The sequence below is a fragment of the Hoplias malabaricus genome, chromosome X2 (assembly GCF_029633855.1).
Source record: "Hoplias malabaricus isolate fHopMal1 chromosome X2, fHopMal1.hap1, whole genome shotgun sequence".
NCBI classification, from domain to species: Eukaryota; Metazoa; Chordata; class Actinopteri; order Characiformes; family Erythrinidae; genus Hoplias; species Hoplias malabaricus.
This window is the reverse complement of record NC_089819.1, coordinates 27,030,333-27,047,930: the sequence shown is the minus strand read 5'-3', so window position 1 is coordinate 27,047,930 and position 17,598 is coordinate 27,030,333. Positions and strand designations below refer to the sequence as shown.

At 47.8% G+C, this 17,598-nt stretch overlaps 1 protein-coding gene across 3 annotated transcripts in view; it reads left to right on the top strand.

Annotated features, from left to right (window-relative positions):
* Positions 1–17,598, top strand: part of LOC136676240 (uncharacterized) — a 34,049-nt gene that overhangs the window by 10,551 nt on the left and 5,900 nt on the right. For 2 of the 3 annotated variants that reach the window (XM_066653093.1, XM_066653095.1), the window contains exons 2-6: positions 1,460–2,370; positions 9,509–9,560; positions 10,489–10,609; positions 14,069–14,211; positions 16,707–16,919. In XM_066653093.1, coding sequence (XP_066509190.1) covers positions 1,460–2,370; positions 9,509–9,560; positions 10,489–10,609; positions 14,069–14,211; positions 16,707–16,919 — 1,440 coding nt within the window. The remainder of the gene's footprint in view (positions 1–1,459; positions 2,371–9,508; positions 9,561–10,488; positions 10,610–14,068; positions 14,212–16,706; positions 16,920–17,598) is intronic. The other variant, XM_066653094.1, reaches the window with a different exon arrangement.

Sequence of the window (17,598 nt, the reverse complement as noted above, 5' to 3'; positions counted from 1 at the left end):
GGTGAGTGTGTGAAATGTCCACAGGGGTGAGGGTGGGAGTGACTGGGTGAGTGTGTGAAATGTCAACAGGGGTGAGGGTGGGAGTGACTGGGTGAGTGTGTGAAATGTCCACAGGGGTGAGGGTGGGAGTGACTGGGTGAGTGTGTGAAATGTCCACAGGGGTGAGGGTGGGAGTGACTGGGTGAGTGTGTGAAATGTCCACAGGGGTGAGTGTGGGAGTGACTGGGTGAATGTGGGAGTGACTGGGTGAGTCTGTGAAATGTCCACAGGGGTGAGTGTGTGAAATGTCCACAGGGGTGAGGGTGGGAGTGACTGGGTGAGTGTGTGAAATGTCCACAGGGGTGAGGGTGGGAGTGACTGGGTGAGGGTGGGAGTGACTGGGTGTGTGTGTGTGAAATGTCCACAGGTGTGATTGTGGGAGGGACTGGGTGAGTGTGGGAGTGACTGGGCGAGTGTGTGAAATGTCCACAGGGGTGAGTGTGGGAGTGACTGGGTGAGTGTGTGAAATGTCCACAGGGGTGAGTGTGGGAGTGACTGGGTGAGTGTCTGAAATGCCCACAGGGGTGAGTGTGGGAGTGACTGGCTGAGTGTGTGAAATGTCCACAGGGGTGAGGGTGGGAGTGACTGGGTGAGTGTGTGAAATGTCCACAGGGGTGAGGGTGGGAGTGATTGGGTGAGTGTGTGAAATGTCCACAGGGGTGAGGGTGGGAGTGACTGGGTGAGTGTGTGAAATGTCCACAGGTGTGAGTGTGTGAAATGTCCACAGGGGTGAGGGTGGGAGTGACTGGGTGAGTGTGTGAAATGTCCACAGGTGTGAGTGTGTGAAATGTCCACGGGTGTGAGTGTGGGAGTGACTGGGTGAGTGTGTGAAATGTCCACAGGGGTGAGGGTGGGAGTGACTGGGTGAGTGTGTGAAATGTCCACAGGGGTGAGGGTGGGAGTGACTGGGTGAGTGTGTGAAATGTCCACAGGGGTGAGGGTGGGAGTGACTGGGTGAGTGTGTGAAATGTCCACAGGGGTGAGGGTGGGAGTGACTGGGTGAGTGTGTGAAATGTCCACAGGGGTGAGTGTGGGAGTGACTGGGTGAATGTTGGAGTGACTGGGTGAGTCTGTGAAATGTCCACAGGGGTGAGTGTGGGAGTGACTGGGTGAGTGTGTGAAATGTCCACAGGGGTGAGTGTGGGAGTGACTGGGTGAGTGTGTGAAATGTCCACAGGGTGAGGGTGGGAGTGACAGGGTGAGTGTGTGACTGATTTACAGGACAATGTTTGGATGGTTTTGTTCGGTGAACAAGTCTCAGTGAAGCAGAGACACTGAGGAATTTAAACTCTAGCAGGCACTGCTGTGTCTGATCCACTCGGATCCACTCGTACCAGCACGGCACAATGTGACTGATGTAGATGTGTTACAGCGTATGAGATCGTCTGAGTCTAACCTACTGTTTCCTCTGCTGTTATAGGTGTATTTTGAATGTGGAGCGAGGGTGGACGTCGTGGATGTTCAGGGTCTTGTTTTATCCCCTGGTTTCCCGTATAACTACTCCTCCGGGACCCACTGCGTCTGGCAGTTCTTCGTTCCCGTGGGCCACCAGCTGACAATGGAGATGTTTGAGTTTGACGTCTTCGAGAGGAACCCAGCCTCGGAGGGCGTTATGGATGACGACGGAAAGAAGCATGGCTCCTCTGTGGATGCCCTGCTCCCCAAAGCTGGCCATGACATGGTGAAGGAGCCTCAGAGATCTAACGACGAGGCCAAGCAAATGGTCGTCCAAGAGGATTCCAATCAAAGGGGGGCGGCGAAGATCTCCAACTCCGGCAAACGCTATTACGAGAGGTCTTCCCCGATGCCTCCAGATCCTCCACCTTCTCAACTCTTCTCTGGTCCTCAGACGCCTGGAGACAAAGCGCAGAATGCTATATCTCCCCAGGTCTCAAGATCCGACAGTGGACCCCGAGGCAAATTCGCCGCAATGCTTCCGACAACTCCGGCAATGATCGGCAAGAACGAAGCCCTGAGTCCTGAGACGCAGCAGCCAGTGACAGACACGTGTCCCCACGATGTCCTCTACATCTCCGACCTCATATCCTTCTCCTCGCGCTTCTGCGGCTCAAAGCGTCCGTCCAGTGAGCAGCTGACCTTCGGCTCCGATGCTGAGATGGTGGAAGTCATAATGGAGCTGATCACCACCACACACTGGGGCAGAGGGTTCGCGCTGCTCTTCCGTTATCACAACCACACCCAACCGACCACAGCCGGGGGCCACAGGGCAGTTGCGTCCCCCAGTGGAGGCATGGATGTGCTACTAGCTGCTGTTTGCGGAGCTGCATTCTTCACCATGGTTCTTGCCAGCATCCTCTGTGTGATACTAAGGTAAGAAATGTATATGCCAGGGTAGATGAACAATATACACCAGGGGTCAGGAACAGGCGGAGCGCGGTCCCGGTTCAGACCCAGACTCTGTCCGATCCGGACCTGTAGCTGATAAACCACTAAGAGCTGTTTAGTTGTGAACAGAGTGTGTGTCTGAAGTGGTGTGACTCTTCTAGTCGTTACGGTGCAGGTTCAGCGCTCCAGGAAACTCACCGACCAATCACATGTGTTTCTGCAGATCACACGTGAGGCTCCTCAGCCAATCAGATCTGTGCATTATGACGAGCGCTGTGACTCCACTGAGTGACACACACAGGGCGGGGTCCAGACGCCGCTGTCCTGGGGCCAGTAAAAACAGCCCGAGGGACGAGATCAAAGCTCTTTAGGAAACTTTTGGGACGACGGTGCGGTGCGAGTTAAAACCAGAGACTTTAATAATAAAGGAACGATTACGGGCTGAAATTCTCATAAATCTGAACATGGATTCTGTTTACGGATAAAGTCCCGCCCTCCAGCAGTAAGAGCCAATCAGATCGCTGCTAATGGAAAAGCAGTAAAGTCAACTGCAACTACAAAAGTCATTAGGGACTTTATTTAAAATGCGTTTTTAACCAAATCATTGTTTTATTTGTAGATTTTACTTGAAACAATTAAATGACATTTTATTTAGAGTATTTTTGTTATTTATAATTATTAATAAATCTTGTTGTATATTGAAATGTACTTGAAAGTGTAAAGTGATTTGGCTCCAAGTTCAGTTTTACTTATAAGTTAATAAGATGAATAGAATTTAATTAATGTGGTCCGTAGAGTTAAAGTTAATTAAACACTTTGCGCGGCATATTGGAGCAGCAGGTAGTGTCTCTGTCACAGCTCTGGGGTCCTGGAGGTTGTGCGTTCGATTCCCACTCCGGGTGACTGTCTGTGAGGAGTGTGGTGTGTTCTCTCTGTGTCTGCGTGGGTTTCCTCCGGGTGACTGTCTGTGAGGAGTGTGGTGTGTTCTCCCTGTGTCTGCGTGGGTTTCCTCCGGGTGACTGTCTGTGAGGAGTGTGGTGTGTTCTCCCTGTGTCTGCATGGGTTTCCTCCCGGTGAATGTCTGTGAGGAGTGTGGTGTGTTCTCCCTGTGTCTGCATGGGTTTCCTCCGGGTGACTGTCTGTGAGGAGTGTGGTGTGTTCTCTCTGTGTCTGCGTGGGTTTCCTCCGGGTGACTGGCGCCCCCTCCAGGGTGTGTTCATACCTTGCGACCAGTGATTCTGGGTAGGCTCCGGACCCAACGCCGCCCTGAACTGGAGAAGGGTTACAGATAGTGAATGAAACACTTTAAAAGAGGAAATGCAGAGTTCTGTCTGTTAAAGTGCCAGTGTCTCACGCTTTGGCTCCAGAGCCGTCTGCTGAGAGAGAGAACAGAGAGAACATTGGAGAATATACAGAACAGTGGAGAACTAAAATTGCCAGAGCCTTGAGTCAAACTGATCCCAGCCCAAAAACAAACACACGCAGCATTTTCCTTGTGATATTCTTTCTAAATCAGAAATCAGATACAGGGCGTTTCCCGGTCTCCACTTCCTTGTTTCAGAAGGAGAACCTCCACAGAGGCGTCTGGTTCTCTGATCTTTACCCAGAACCCTATGGAGGATGATATTAACACTCTGTAAACGTCCAGCTCCACTGCACCATAACGCTTTATTTTAGGCTCTGAGCTCTTTCTGGAGCTTCGTTATCTCCACTCACCCACGGACACTTATAGAGATTATAGAGTTTGGACAATATTTCATTGGGATTTTTCAAGAATTTACCCCTTGTGTCCAACCGAAACTTAGCATAACTTTCTCTTTTACTTTGACCTAATGATTCTGTTAAAAACAATAAATAAAAGGTACAGATATGTATTATTTTATCCTGTGCTTCTCTGAAGACTTGGAAGAGCCTGAGCATTCCCCGTCAGTAATATCTTGTCTTTGTAGAGAATATGAGGAGATATAACCACTAGACCATGAGCGGAGCTGTGGTAATCTCGTCAGTTTTCTGTTTGTTCAGCTGGACACTTTGCTCCGACAAATCAGATCATCTTTCTTCCCCCTCTGCAGCTCGACTTTGATGTGAAAACTCACGCTTCGTACCTGAGCTTACAAATCCAGGCCAACAACAGAGGACAAAACAAACGCATGACAGAGATGCAAAGCTGGAGAATAAAGAAGGAACCCAGGGAGGAAGAGGAGGGGGCTTGTGGATGAACTGTGGTTATGGATCAAACGCGTAAACAACGCAGAGCTCTTCATTCAACAGGTTTCTCTTTGTCTCTCTGTAGAGGGGCCTGTAGACACTGGAATCAGACTGAAATCCGATCTCCGTTGCATGCCGTTAAGCCCCAGATAAAACAGATCGGTTTCCGTTCTTTTGTCCACAACCTGTTTCACAACACTTTGGATGTTACCTCTGTGCGAATCGCTTTCACGTCCGAACCCAGAGCTCTCTCTCAGAAAGGGTTTATTTCTTTAAACCATTTCAACACAGTAAAATAGATTGGTTTTTAAAGTTCAAAGTGTGTATGTGACATCACAACCACAGAGTGGATTATACAGTGAGAGTCTGAGGTCAACTTTTCCTCCAGGGCAGAAAGGCAGATCAGTGCAGGCGTGTGGTCTTACAGTGAACCAGCTGATGGTAGCATTAGCGCTGGGTGATATCAGCACAAATCAATATCATGATTAACATTTAACCTCGATTACGATCATTTAGTTGTAGCTTGTTTGTGTCTCAGTTCCCTGTCGAGGCTCGTGCTGTAAACACACTCCAGTGTTAAAGGTGGGGTGTGTGTCTCTGATGCGGCTGGAGCTCCATCTCTGCGTCTGAGCCGTGCTCTGTTCGTTTTCGGTGTGTGATTGTGTTCAGTGTGAAACAGACTGGGGGATTCACTTTGGTCTGAAACTGGTTTTTCTCAGTGTTTACATTTGACTTCTTTATGTTCGGTGTCGTCTTTTTGTCTTGGTACGAGCCGCTCCAGTCTCTCGGTCCGCCTCCGTGTTTAGGTTCTCCTCCGTGTGGCTGATTGGACGAGGCAGAGTCATGTGACTACAGCGCGGTAGTCTGAGTTTAAAGGGACAGTACATGGACACACAGTGGTGTCGTATTAACAGAATTAATACAAAAAAATAATATCTGGATGGAAAAAATTAAAGCTACACGATGTAAGATTTTTGCTCATGGGCTCCCCCTAGAATTTCAGAATGTTATTCACTTTTCCAGCACAGTCTTAAAATCAGGTCACAATTGACTGGTTTCTCACTCAGTCGTGCTCTCGGTTCCTCCACAGTTGCTAGTGTATATGGCTTGTGCTCTGATGCTTTACACAGTCCTCGTGAGAGGATTCTTCAGTCTAGTTTCTACTGTGCAACGTCATAGGCGCTGTTCTCCCTAACATCTTTCTACATTCACTTCCACTGAAGAAAACATCAAGAAGGTTTTTCTTTCTCGTGTGAGGTTAGTATTTTGGAGATACATCATAAAGGAGGATATACATGGGTTTGACCCCCCTCCCACTTCGAAAACAGTCGTTTTAACCTATCATTGTGGGGGTCCAAGTCCTGATTACGAGAGTCAGACCCTGTCAGTTCTCCCCTGTAATTTCAATCATGATCACAACCACAGATCTGTGGCCAGTTCAAGCCTTGAGCCAGAGGGATTGGGTGTTCTGGGATTAATGCGCAACAAGCCACACACACACACACACGTGTCCTCATATGCCCCGGATATGTGTTTGAGGTGAGGTAAAGACTAAGCTGCAGGAAATCTCTGTGTTAAACACGTCGTTACAGTGAGAGTTGAGTTTCTAATGTAATTAATGATAAATGTGAAGTCAGCTGCTGTGCCTTTTCTGCTGCCGTCTGAATCAGAAACGAGGCACGTGTGACATACAGCACACGCTGGACTCCAGCTCTCCCTCTCTATAAACAAGCCCACTCCTCAGGTGCTTACAGTTTTCATGTTTAACTCAGTCACTCCTGCTTTTAACCAGCTTTGATTTGTTGTTGTTTTAGGTCTCGTCCTGAAGGATCTATTTATTTTTTAAAACTGAGGTCTGTGTTTTGTCTCCCGTCCCTTGGAGAGTCACTGACTGAAAACTGAGGATTTTCTAAATGCTCTCCCAGGTGGAGCTCTGTGGAGACGCTGTGATCTCAGTTCTGTGTGGACGAAGAAAACTGATCTTTTCTGAAACACTGACATCACACACTCCTCACTCCCTCTACAGTGAACTACATCAGTCATAAACTACACTGTACACACACAGCTCCTCGCTCCCTCTACAGTGAACTACATCAGTCATAAACTACACTGTACACACACAGCTTCTCTCTCCCTCTACAGTGAACTACATCAGTCATAAACTACACTGTACACACACAGCTCCTCGCTCCCTCTACAGTGAACTACATCAGTCATTAACTACACTGTACACACACAGCTCCTCGCTCCCTCTACAGTGAACTACATCAGTCATTAACTACACTGTACACACACAGCTCCTCGCTCTCTCTACAGTGAACTACATCAGTCATAAACTACACTGTACACACACAGACAGCACTAGAGTTCAGATTCACACAGATGAATAAATAGAAGTGATGTGTGTTAGAAATATATAATGCACTGTTAACATCTAGATTCAGTCATTTCAGGACGTGTGTAGTGCACTACAGAGGGAGGATGAACTGATTTGGGATTAAACCTCTGTGTTTCTCTCATGCGTCGTGGTGTTTTAATGCCTCTGTAAGAGTGGCCCCCTACTGGACTGGCGTGAAAATGCAGTCATTTTCATATTTGCCAGTATAGGGATATTTTCAAAAACAGAGAGGAAAATCTCCGTTTTTAAAAATAAAGGGATCTGTGTGGACGTGGCCTTGAATGTCTTATTTACACAGCGCCTCATTTCTGAAATGCCTGGATTATGCACCGTTGACGTGAATCTAACCCAAACCCAGGTTGTAGTCTGAGTCAGAAAAGGATAGGTTTAGTGCCTCTTTAAAGCAACTCTAAGTAAGATTTGGTATTTTGGCTCCTGGACTCCCCCTACAGCTGAAGAGCACAATTCACTTTTACAGCACTGTCCTGGAATCAAAGGGGAGGGGTGTGGCAGTTTCATACCCTCCTGCAGAAGTTACATAGTGCAATTTCTGTAGTGCTGAGCTGGAAGAAGCAACTGCAGTAGCTCTGTTCTCCGTTACAGCTCACATGATTTTGATGCTGTAATTTTAAAGTATAAAATATTACCTAGCATTGTTTTAAAGCTGATTTTTGCTTATGAATCTATTCTCTATGCGTAGGTGAATATCCTACACTGTAGTCCCACACACAGCTCCCCAAAAGTGCAACACAGACCAGTCCACAGTCAAATGAACATGAATCAAACTGAGGAGAGAATAACGGAGGAAATTCTTCTCTCCACACGACGCAGACAGCAGCACATTCACCACCGGAGATATTCCACCCCGTGGCATCGGCTCCTCTCGCCTCAACTGGCTTTTCCCTGGTCGGTTTTCCACTCCCATAGCTCCACCCCAGAAATGTATCAGTGTTGTCTCTAACCCCCATCTCTAAGGGGAACAGTGGTCTTTGGAAACCACAACAACGGCGGTAGTAACGTTAAGCGGTGTTTACTCATGGTGTATTGGCGTGTTGTTGTTGTTTGGGACTGAACACAGCTCCGTCATCAGTTCAGACAGGTCAGTAGAGTTTATTCCTTCCTTGTTGCAGCGTCCAGCTCTCGCTGGATTCTTTCGTCGGCCACCGATCCAAGGAGCATTTGAACCTCTTCAAAAGACCACAGCGTCATTTTACGAGCTGCCATCGTGAGTCGGATAAAAACAAACGTGATCTCTGCTGCAGCTGGAGATTTTACAGATGGAGAGTTGGTGCTGGTCGTCTGCGTTGCGTGGCGTAGAGTGACGACTCTCTCTGGACAATCAGCGCTCTGCAAGGTTTACACGCCACGGTTTAGTCCCTACTCGACTCGCTCTGAACCACGAGAGAACAGCCACTAAACAAGAACCCGCTTCCAGAACCAGGACCTGATTCACCTGGTGGAGGAGGAGGAAAGATGAGTTGAGTGGCAGCTTTGGATCGCTTTGAAAATGAATATCTTCAGATTCGAGGCTATTTTGATTGGATTTTCAGTCAGACTTTGGAGCACTGCTGTATATTTTTATTGGTGGTTATTCAGCCATTTCTGACCAGTGTTATTGTCACTCCTTGGTCCTGTCATGTGTCTAGCACATGGTTCTCTTTCGTCTCTTTAGTTCCCTCTGTCTAGGTTTAGTCTTTCTCTCTCTCTCTGTCCATGTCTGTCCAGTCGTCCAAGTCTGTCTCTGTTTTGTTATCTTTTGTCAATGAAAGTCACTGTGTTACAGCGTGCGTCCGCCCGCCCGGTCCTGACAGTTATTAGTAGATAATAGTCTTGTGAATCTCCAACCACAGCAGAATGTTCTGCTCAGATGTGCCTCTGTTTTTCTGAGGAACATCTATTTCCTGAGACGCTGCCAGAGAGAGTTTCACTGCTGTTTACTTTTTCACTGGGTTTCAATCTGAAGCAGACTTTTTGCAGGAAGCCCAATTACCGGGAAGAGTTTGGACATTAAAACTGGGTTAGACTCAGCTCCCCGTGGAGTGTAAAGCTTTGACTGCATGGTCCAGATGTGTGTGGTTTTCTGGTTTGGGCTCCGGTTTGTGTAGGTTATTGTTGACGTTGACAAAATCCCTATTATTATTGTGTTAAACCGAGCTGTTTATGAGGTCCCGGAGGTGTTGGACGTCATTAAATGTTCTGGACAGAGGGCCAGTGTCAATAAAGGCACATATTCAAAACTAAGATGATGTTCTTTTGAAGGCAGATAAACACAAGACTGAGCTCACAGCTTTGTGTGGCCTTGGGGGAGTGTGTTGAGGAAATACATTCTAAATCAACACTGATAACACACTCGGATCGAAGGGCAGTTGTTTCTGTTGTTCAGTTGTTAACAGTTAAGGGAATTATATGTATAAAGTGTCCCGGACGTGAGACCCGCTCTATGGAGCACAAACGGGTTCATTCAGGGACGACAGAGCGGTTCTAATGTGGCCTGTTGTGTTCTTATTTTCTCCTCAGAAACAAACTCTGCGCTAAAGGATCCAACACCACCGCATCCATCAACTCTGAGGTAAACCATCACCTGCGTTTAAACCTTATATTACATCTGTAAATTAATCCACGATCTATGTTACATCACACACAACTGGAACAGGGATGGACAGCATCCACATGATTCATACCATCATACCATCTCAGATATCAGGTATACGTTATTACCGTGGGGGGCGGGTGGGGGCACTGTCGGGCTGCGTGAGCCTCATATCTGTGAAGGGTTTTCAGCTCTGTGCAGTTCAGCTCTCCAACACGTGCTGACGATAAAAACCCGTTTCTGAGAGAGAGCAGGTGTCAGCGTCTGCTGCTGGAGGAACAGAGGAGTTCTAAAATAAGTGAAATAAGATGGTTCTACTCTGTTTAGAAGCACAGCTGGCGCTAACAGACACTTGTGGTTTAACACACACCACAGCAGATGATTCTCCAGTGAAACTGAGGCTCAAATCACACACATTTAGAGATAAAGCCTCACAGCTGTGAGCACAGAGTCGAGTGAAGGCTCTTCTGAGTGTTGTGTCTGTTTTCAGCTTCATTCCTCTCTGTTTTAACCCAAACTCAGCTCTAAACTCTCACTGCGGGGGGAGACTGGGCTTGTGTTTTATCCCCCACCCGTTTACAGAGTGTGACATCAGCAGTCAGTGAGCTCCCACAGCGCCCCCTCCCTGTGGCTCTCTTAAATGCACATGAATTAACTCTGGCACATGTCACACACAGCATTTAAGCAGTCTCTCTTATCTAGATCTAATCTGATTCTCTCCTTCATTCTGTCTGTCTGTCTGTCTGTCTCTCTCTGTCGGTCGTCCTCTTGGTGTTTGATGAAGTTATTGATTGAGTGGAAGCGACATTAGTGTGTAGCTCTAGTGCTGAACTGAAAAGGTGACTAAATTTGAGGGAAAGAGAAAAGATTCAACCTGATGACAATATCCTATTGTAATGTTTTCCAGGTCCCAGAGGGGGAGCCACACTCAGCAGCGGATGGCAGTGAACTGCAGCTAGTGGCCTCTAATCACACAGAGCAACAGATAGCACCAGAAAATGACACCACCACCAGCAAGTCTCACACAGGTGACAGTTTTACTACCATTCTGTAAACGGCAGTGAAATCACGACTCTGTGCTGTTCTTTCTCCTGAAGCTTTATTTTACAACAAATTCTCAAAGAACAGATTCCCAAAGTTTCTGACGGAGGTGAGTTTGGTGCTTCATGACGACCACAGCAGACAGATCTGAACACAGGCCCCTGACAAATCATCACATGGCAAAACCCCGCCCCCCACTCTCTCTCTTTCCCTCACTCTGTCACTCTCTCTATTTCTCAATACCTCCATCTTTCTCTCCCTCTCTCTCTCTCTCTCTCTCTCTCTTTCCCTCACTCTGTCACTCTCTCTATTTCTCAATACCTCCATCTTTCTCTCCCCTCTCTCTCTCTCTCTCTCTCTCTCTCTCTCTCTGTGTCTCTTTCCCTCACTCTGTCACTCTATTTCTCAATACCTCCATCTTTCTCTCTCCCCCTCTCTCTCTCTGTCTCTTTCCCTCACTCTCTGTCACTCTCTCTATTTCTCAATACCTCCATCTTTCTCTCTCTCTCTTTCTCTCTCTTTCCCTCACTCTCTGTCACTCTCTCTATTTCTCAATACCTCCATCTTTCTCTCCCTCCCACTCTCTCTGTCTCTCTACCTCTCTCTCTCTCTCTCTCTCTCTCTCTCTCTGGGGGCAGCCACAGCGTTAGAGTTAGAGTTAGGAACCGAGTTTGAGGCTGGAGGTTTCAAATCCCAGAACCGGTAGTACAAAAAAATTAAATTCAAGTGCCCTTGAGCAAAGCACCTGACCCCCGAACTGCCCCCAGGGCGTCAAGCTGATTGCAGCCCTCTGCTCCGTGTGTGTGTGAAGAATAGCTCACTAGTGTCGTTCACTGCCATGGAGGGGTTAAATGCAGAGAAGCAGTTTCCCCGAGGGGGGATCAATGAAGTGATTGATCTTCTTCTTCTGGAGCTGAAGGTGTGGTGTCAGAGGAGTTGTTGCCGACTAAACAGAAGCTGTGTTTTCTGAGGAATTATGGAGTAATCTTTTACAGATAAAGACTGTGTTTTCTGGGTTTCTCCCTCTCTTTCTAAACCGAGCTGGATTTTGTTTGTTTGTTTTCCGGAGTTATTCCGGCTGCAGCAGGAAGCGTGATTTTGGTGATTATTGATAAACTGCTTGAGACACTTGGCCTGACTCTTATGTAATCTTTCTAAATAAAAACCTTATGTTCTGCCCTCAACAATCCACCTCCTCTCATTCCTATGTTTATAGCTGGCCTTCTCTCACTTTTTTACACACACACACACACACACAGTTGCCCACGTGGTTGTGGACTAAACTACAACACAGGATCTCTATCACAGCCTGGACATAATCAGACCTCACTGATGGACAAAGAGCAGTCCCTCCACTTTCTTAAGACGCTATAAAGGGGAAACTCCGTAGCTTTGTCTCGAAAATCAGACACTAGCTCCTGATTTAGGACCCGCCCACTGACTCCTCCCATAACCTCCAGTTACAGCCAATCAGACACTAGCTCCGGATTTAGGACCCGCCCACTGGCTGTAACTGGATGTTATGGGAGGAGTCAGTGGGTGGGTCCTAAATCCGGAGCTAGTGTCTGATTGACTCCTTCCATAACATCCAGTTACAGCCAATCAGACACTAGCTCCTGATTTATGACCCGCCCACTGACTCCTCCCATAACAACCAGTTACAGCCAATCAGACACTAGCTCCGGATTTAGGACCCGCCCACTGACTCTGCCCATAACATCCAAGGGTGTGCCCCCTACAGTTTAGTTCCACTGTGAGTTCTGTTGCCCCCTGCTGGAGAAAGGAGTGCAGACAGTGGGTTTAGTGAGAGATGATGATTGGTCAGAGGGGTTTAGTGAGGGATGTTGATGATTGGTTAGGAGGTTTAGTGAGGGATGATGATTGGTCGGTGGGGTTTAGTGAGGGATGTTGATGATTGGTTAGGAGGTTTAGTGAGGGATGATGATTGGTCGGTGGGGTTTAGTGAGGGATGATGATTGTTCGGAGGTGTTTAGTGAGGGATGATGATTGGTCGGGGGAGTTAGTGAGGTCGGGGGGGGGGGGGGGGTTAGTGATGATGATTGGTCGGAGGGGTTTAGTGAAGGATGATGATTGTTCGGAGGGGTTAAGTGAGGGATGATGATTGTTTGGAGGTGTTTAGTGAGGGATGATGATTGGTCGGGGGAGTTAGTGAGGTTGGGGGGGTTAGTGAGTGTTGATGATTGGTCGGAGGGGATTAGTGAGGGATGATGATTGTTCGGAGGGGATTAGTGAGGGATGATGATTGTTCGGAGGGGATTAGTGAGGGATGATGATTGTTCGGAGGGGTTTAGTGAGGGATGATGATTGTTCGGAGGGGTTTAGTGAGGGATGATGATTGGTCGGAGGGGTTTAGTGAGGGATGATGATTGTTCGGAGGGGTTTAGTGAGGGATGATGATTGTTCGGAGGGGTTTAGTGAGGGATGATGATTGTTCGGAGGGGTTTAGTGAGGGATGATGATTGTTCGGAGGGGTTTAGTGAGGGATGATGATTGGTCGGGGGAGTTAGTGAGGTCGGGGGGGGGAGTTAGTGAGTGATGATGATTGGTCGGAGGGGTTTAGTGACGGATGATGATTGGTCGGAGGGGTTTAGTGACGGATGATGATTGGTCGGAGGGGTTAAGTGAGGGATGATGATTGTTCGGAGGTGTTTAGTGAGGGATGATTGGTCGGGGGAGTTAGTGAGGTTGGGGGGGGTTAGTGAGTGATGATGATTGGTCGGAGGGGTTTAGTGAGGGATGATGATTGTTCGGAGGGGTTTAGTGAGGGATGATGATTGGTCGGAGGGGTTTAGTGAGGGATGATGATTGGTCGGGGGGGGGGGTTAGTGAGGGATGATGATTGGTCGGGGGGGTTTAGTGAGGGATGATGATTGGTCGGCGGGGTTTAGTGAGGGATGATGATTGGTCGGGGGATTTAGTGAGGGATGATGATTGGTCGGACATGTCTTTGGGGATTATATTATGTTTGTGTTGTGTGTGTATATAGTAAGTGTTTGTGTGTTGTGTCTGTGTGTATTATTTATGTTTATGTTTATGTATTATGCCTGTGTTTGTTTTATTGTGGTGTTTTCTGTGTGCGGAGGAGGTGGAGGCTCTGGAGGTATTCATTTTTAAAGTCTAAAGTCGGTCTAAACTCCTCCTGAACACCAGCTTCACCTCGCGCTCCAGTTAGGCTTACGGCTCCTTTAGTCCACCAGAGGGCAGGGCTGGGCTCAGCGTAGGGGTCAGCTTAGGGGTCAGTGTAGGGGTCAACAGGATTAGAGCTGATGTTGTGGTCAGTGTTTGGAACAGCGTGGGAAAGCTTTAGAGTAAATCAAAACAGTGTCAGTGTGTTGAGGAAAGGGCTGAGGACAATGCCAGGGTCAGTGTTGGGGACAATGTCACTCACTCTCTCTGTGTGTCTGTCTCTCTACCTCTCTCCCCAGGCTCTGTGAGTGGTGGGTGTGATGTTTCCCAGAATGCCGAGCTGTGTTCTGAAGGACTGACGGAGTTGGAATTGGGAACAGATGAAGTTTTTGTGATTTCCTCTGCACCGAACTCAGCCGGACCACCCTTCTCTTCTCACACAGTACGATACACACTCTCACTCACTCTCTCTCTCTCTCTCTCTCTCCCACACACACACACACACACACACACACACAGGGACACAGGAGCAGTTGTTAAATTAGTGTCTAGAGGTAAATAGTGGGTGGGGCTGTGCATAATCAGGGGTGGGGCTGTGTGCAGTTTTTGGTGCTATGTGCAATCAGGAGGTGGAGCTATGTAAAATTGGGGTGGGGTAGTTTGCATTTAGGGGAGCCGTTATGCTTGGTATAGTGGGTGTTTCGAGGGCGGGGCTTTGTATAGTAAGGGGGTGGAGCTTTAAGCCCTTATGCTTGGATCTATGGGACTTTAGTGGGTGGGGCTGTTTGGTCAGTGGGCGGGGCTCTGATCAGTTAGTGGTTGGATTTTTATTTATTTTAAAAAAATTATAAACGTCCAACGTTACTTTTGGTAAAGGTGAGGTGTGTGTGTGTGTGAGGTGTGTGTGTGGTGTGTGTGAGGTGTGTGTGGTGTGTGTGTGAGGTGTGTGTGAGGTGTGTGTGAGGTGTGTGTGAGGTGTGTGTGAGGTGTGTGTGAGGTGTGTGTGAGGTGTGTGTGAGGTGTGTGTGTGAGTGTGTGAGAGAGAGTCCTGGCTGTAGAATGTGTTGATGTGTGATGAAGTTTGTGTTCAGCCAAAGGTTTAGTGAAACTCCAGGAAATGTGTCTCATTCTTTTCTTTCTTTTATTCTTTCTTTGTTTCTTGCTGATTGCTGGAGAATGTTCTTCACTTTCCAAGGATTTCCCTCCTGTCAAACAATCAGTTATTGTCTCTGGAGGTTTATGAAGCCTTTATTCAGGGTTAAATCTGCTTAAGACGCGTCTAGACGGGGGCCTGAGAGGAGGATTATCAGACTCTCACTGATGAGAAAACCCCTCCACACACTCCTGAATACCACCTCCAGGACTCGGTATTAAACACAGGTAGCAGGTTGATGAGAAGTGTGTGTGTGTGTATAAATATATATTATATATAAACAAACACACTGTATTGAATATAGGGACTAAGATGTATACTGTATATTCTAAATGTGTGTGTGTGTGTGTGTATATGTGTTTCTAAATGTGTGTGTGTGTATATGTGTTTCTAAATGTGTGTGTGTGTGTGTGTGTGTGTGTGTGTGTGGTATGTATGCATGTGTGTGTATATGTGTTTTTAAATGTGTGTGTGTGTGTATGGCATGTATGCATGTGTGTATTGTGTGTGAGTGTGTGTGTATGTATGTGTTTCTAAATGTGTGTGTGTGTGTGTGTATGGTATGTATGCATGTGTGTGTATATGTGTTTCTAAATGTGTGTGTGTGTGTGTGTATGGTATGTATGCATGTGTGTGTATTGTGTGTATTTATGTGATTCTAAATGTGTGTGTGTGTGTGTTTATGAATGAGTCCAGTGTGTGATTATTGACTGAGAATGTAAGAAGTGGTATTAGTGCGCGAGCTGGACGGCGTCCCGCTAATCCATAAAAATTGTACGCGATAATCTCTTTACGCACATTTCTCAGGTTCCACTGGGACACGGCCAGACACACTTCCACAAGAAATACTTTTATTTCTGAAGCCTAGAAGTGTGTGTGAGTTGTATATTAATGAATGTATTTTAATGAATAAAAGGTGTGGGGAGCTGCTGGTCTGCTGTGATTTGGAGGTGGACTGTGTATTAGTCGTGTCAGGGGTCTGGGGGCGGGGGCGGGGGCAGGTGGGGAGGGAGTCCTGCTGGTGGGGTTCTTGACTGGCAAGATTACATGTGACACAAAGCAAATCCACAGCACCTCACATCACATTATGGCCAATAAAAATGCAGCGTTTTGAGTGGTCACTTGTTGCTTTTCGACTCTATGCACTACTGAAACCCTGCTGAGATCTCATTGCTGTTTCCCCACTGCACGTGACACATTCACAAGCAGTCTGTGCTAACAACGCCCCCTTGTGGAGAAACCTCAGACTGAACAAACTGCTGTTTTTAAACCCTGTGTCCACTCTCTGTCCACTCTGTGAGACACTCCTCTCTCGTTGGTCCACCTTGTAGATGTAGAGTCAGAGACAGTAGCTCATCTGTCGCTGCACAGTGTGTGTCGCTCGTCCTCTAGTCCTTCATCAGTGACACAGGACGCTGTCGGCTGGATGTTTTTGGTCGGTGGACTGTTCTCAGTCCAGACACTGAGGGGTTTAAAAACTCCAGCAGCACTGCTGTGTCTGATCCACTCTACACCAGCACAACACACACTAACACACCACCACCACATCAGTGTCACTGCAGCGCTGAGAATGATCCACCACCACATCACACTTGCTCTGTGGGGGTCCTGAGCGCTGAGGAACAGGGAAAAGAGGGGGTTGATAAAGTATGCAGAGCAACAGATGGACTACAGTCTGTAAGTGTAGAAGTACAGGAGTGACCGGAGCGGACAGTGAGTGGCTGTAATGTCCTGACTGTGGTCATTATTCTGTGATTGCCTGACTTTATTTTTCTCTCCCTCAGCAGCGAGAGCGTTTTTTGCGCCACAGTGACACGGGGCCGGTGCAGCCCTCTGATTGGCCAACTGGAGTCGGCCCGGCGGGATCCGGATTGAGCAGCCGTCCGCGAGCCTGGAGCGTCCGAACATTTCACGACTTCCTGCCCCCACTCCCTCAGCTCCACAGGAGATGGTGCAGCTGGAACTCCACCAGCCCCTTCACCAAACTGGTGGACAGTGTGAGTGCCTCAGATAAACAGATAAATCAGCAGGTAAACGGGAAGAGCTCCTGTGTTCACTCTCGTTCTGAACTGAGCCTCTCCCTCAGCTTGGCCCCTCCGTGGGGTCCAGTCTGCGGGAGACTGTGGGTTTGATCTGTGTGATGTCGCTGGAGTGCTCACCTCCACGGCTGTCCTTTAAGTAACGTGTCCTCCTCCAAGCACCGTGAGCTCCTGTGACGCCTCGTATCTGTTTCTAACTCATGGTGCCCATTTGCCTCTTTGATAGACAGTGTACCTGAGACACTCCCCCAGCTGTGTTCTGATTGGTCAGTAGGGCCGTCACATTGCACATAGTAATATTAATTTTTTTACAACACGAGCTGTGAATCGAATACATCTGATTGTATTTTAAAAATCATTCGGAGCCGTTTGTCGACCCGCAGTAATGAGTTACAGCCATCAGAGCAGAACATAGTTCTGAGGCGTGCTGTAGTTTCATGCGACATCTAGTAGTCTGTGAGGAGTGTGGTGTGTTCTCTCTGTGTCTGCGTGGGTTTCCTCCGGGTGACTGTCTGTGAGGAGTGTGGTGTGTTCTCTCTGTGTCTGCGTGGGTTTCCTCCGGGTGACTGTCTGTGAGGAGTGTGGTGTGTTCTCTCTGTGTCTGCGTGGGTTTCCTCCGGGTGACTGTCTGTGAGGA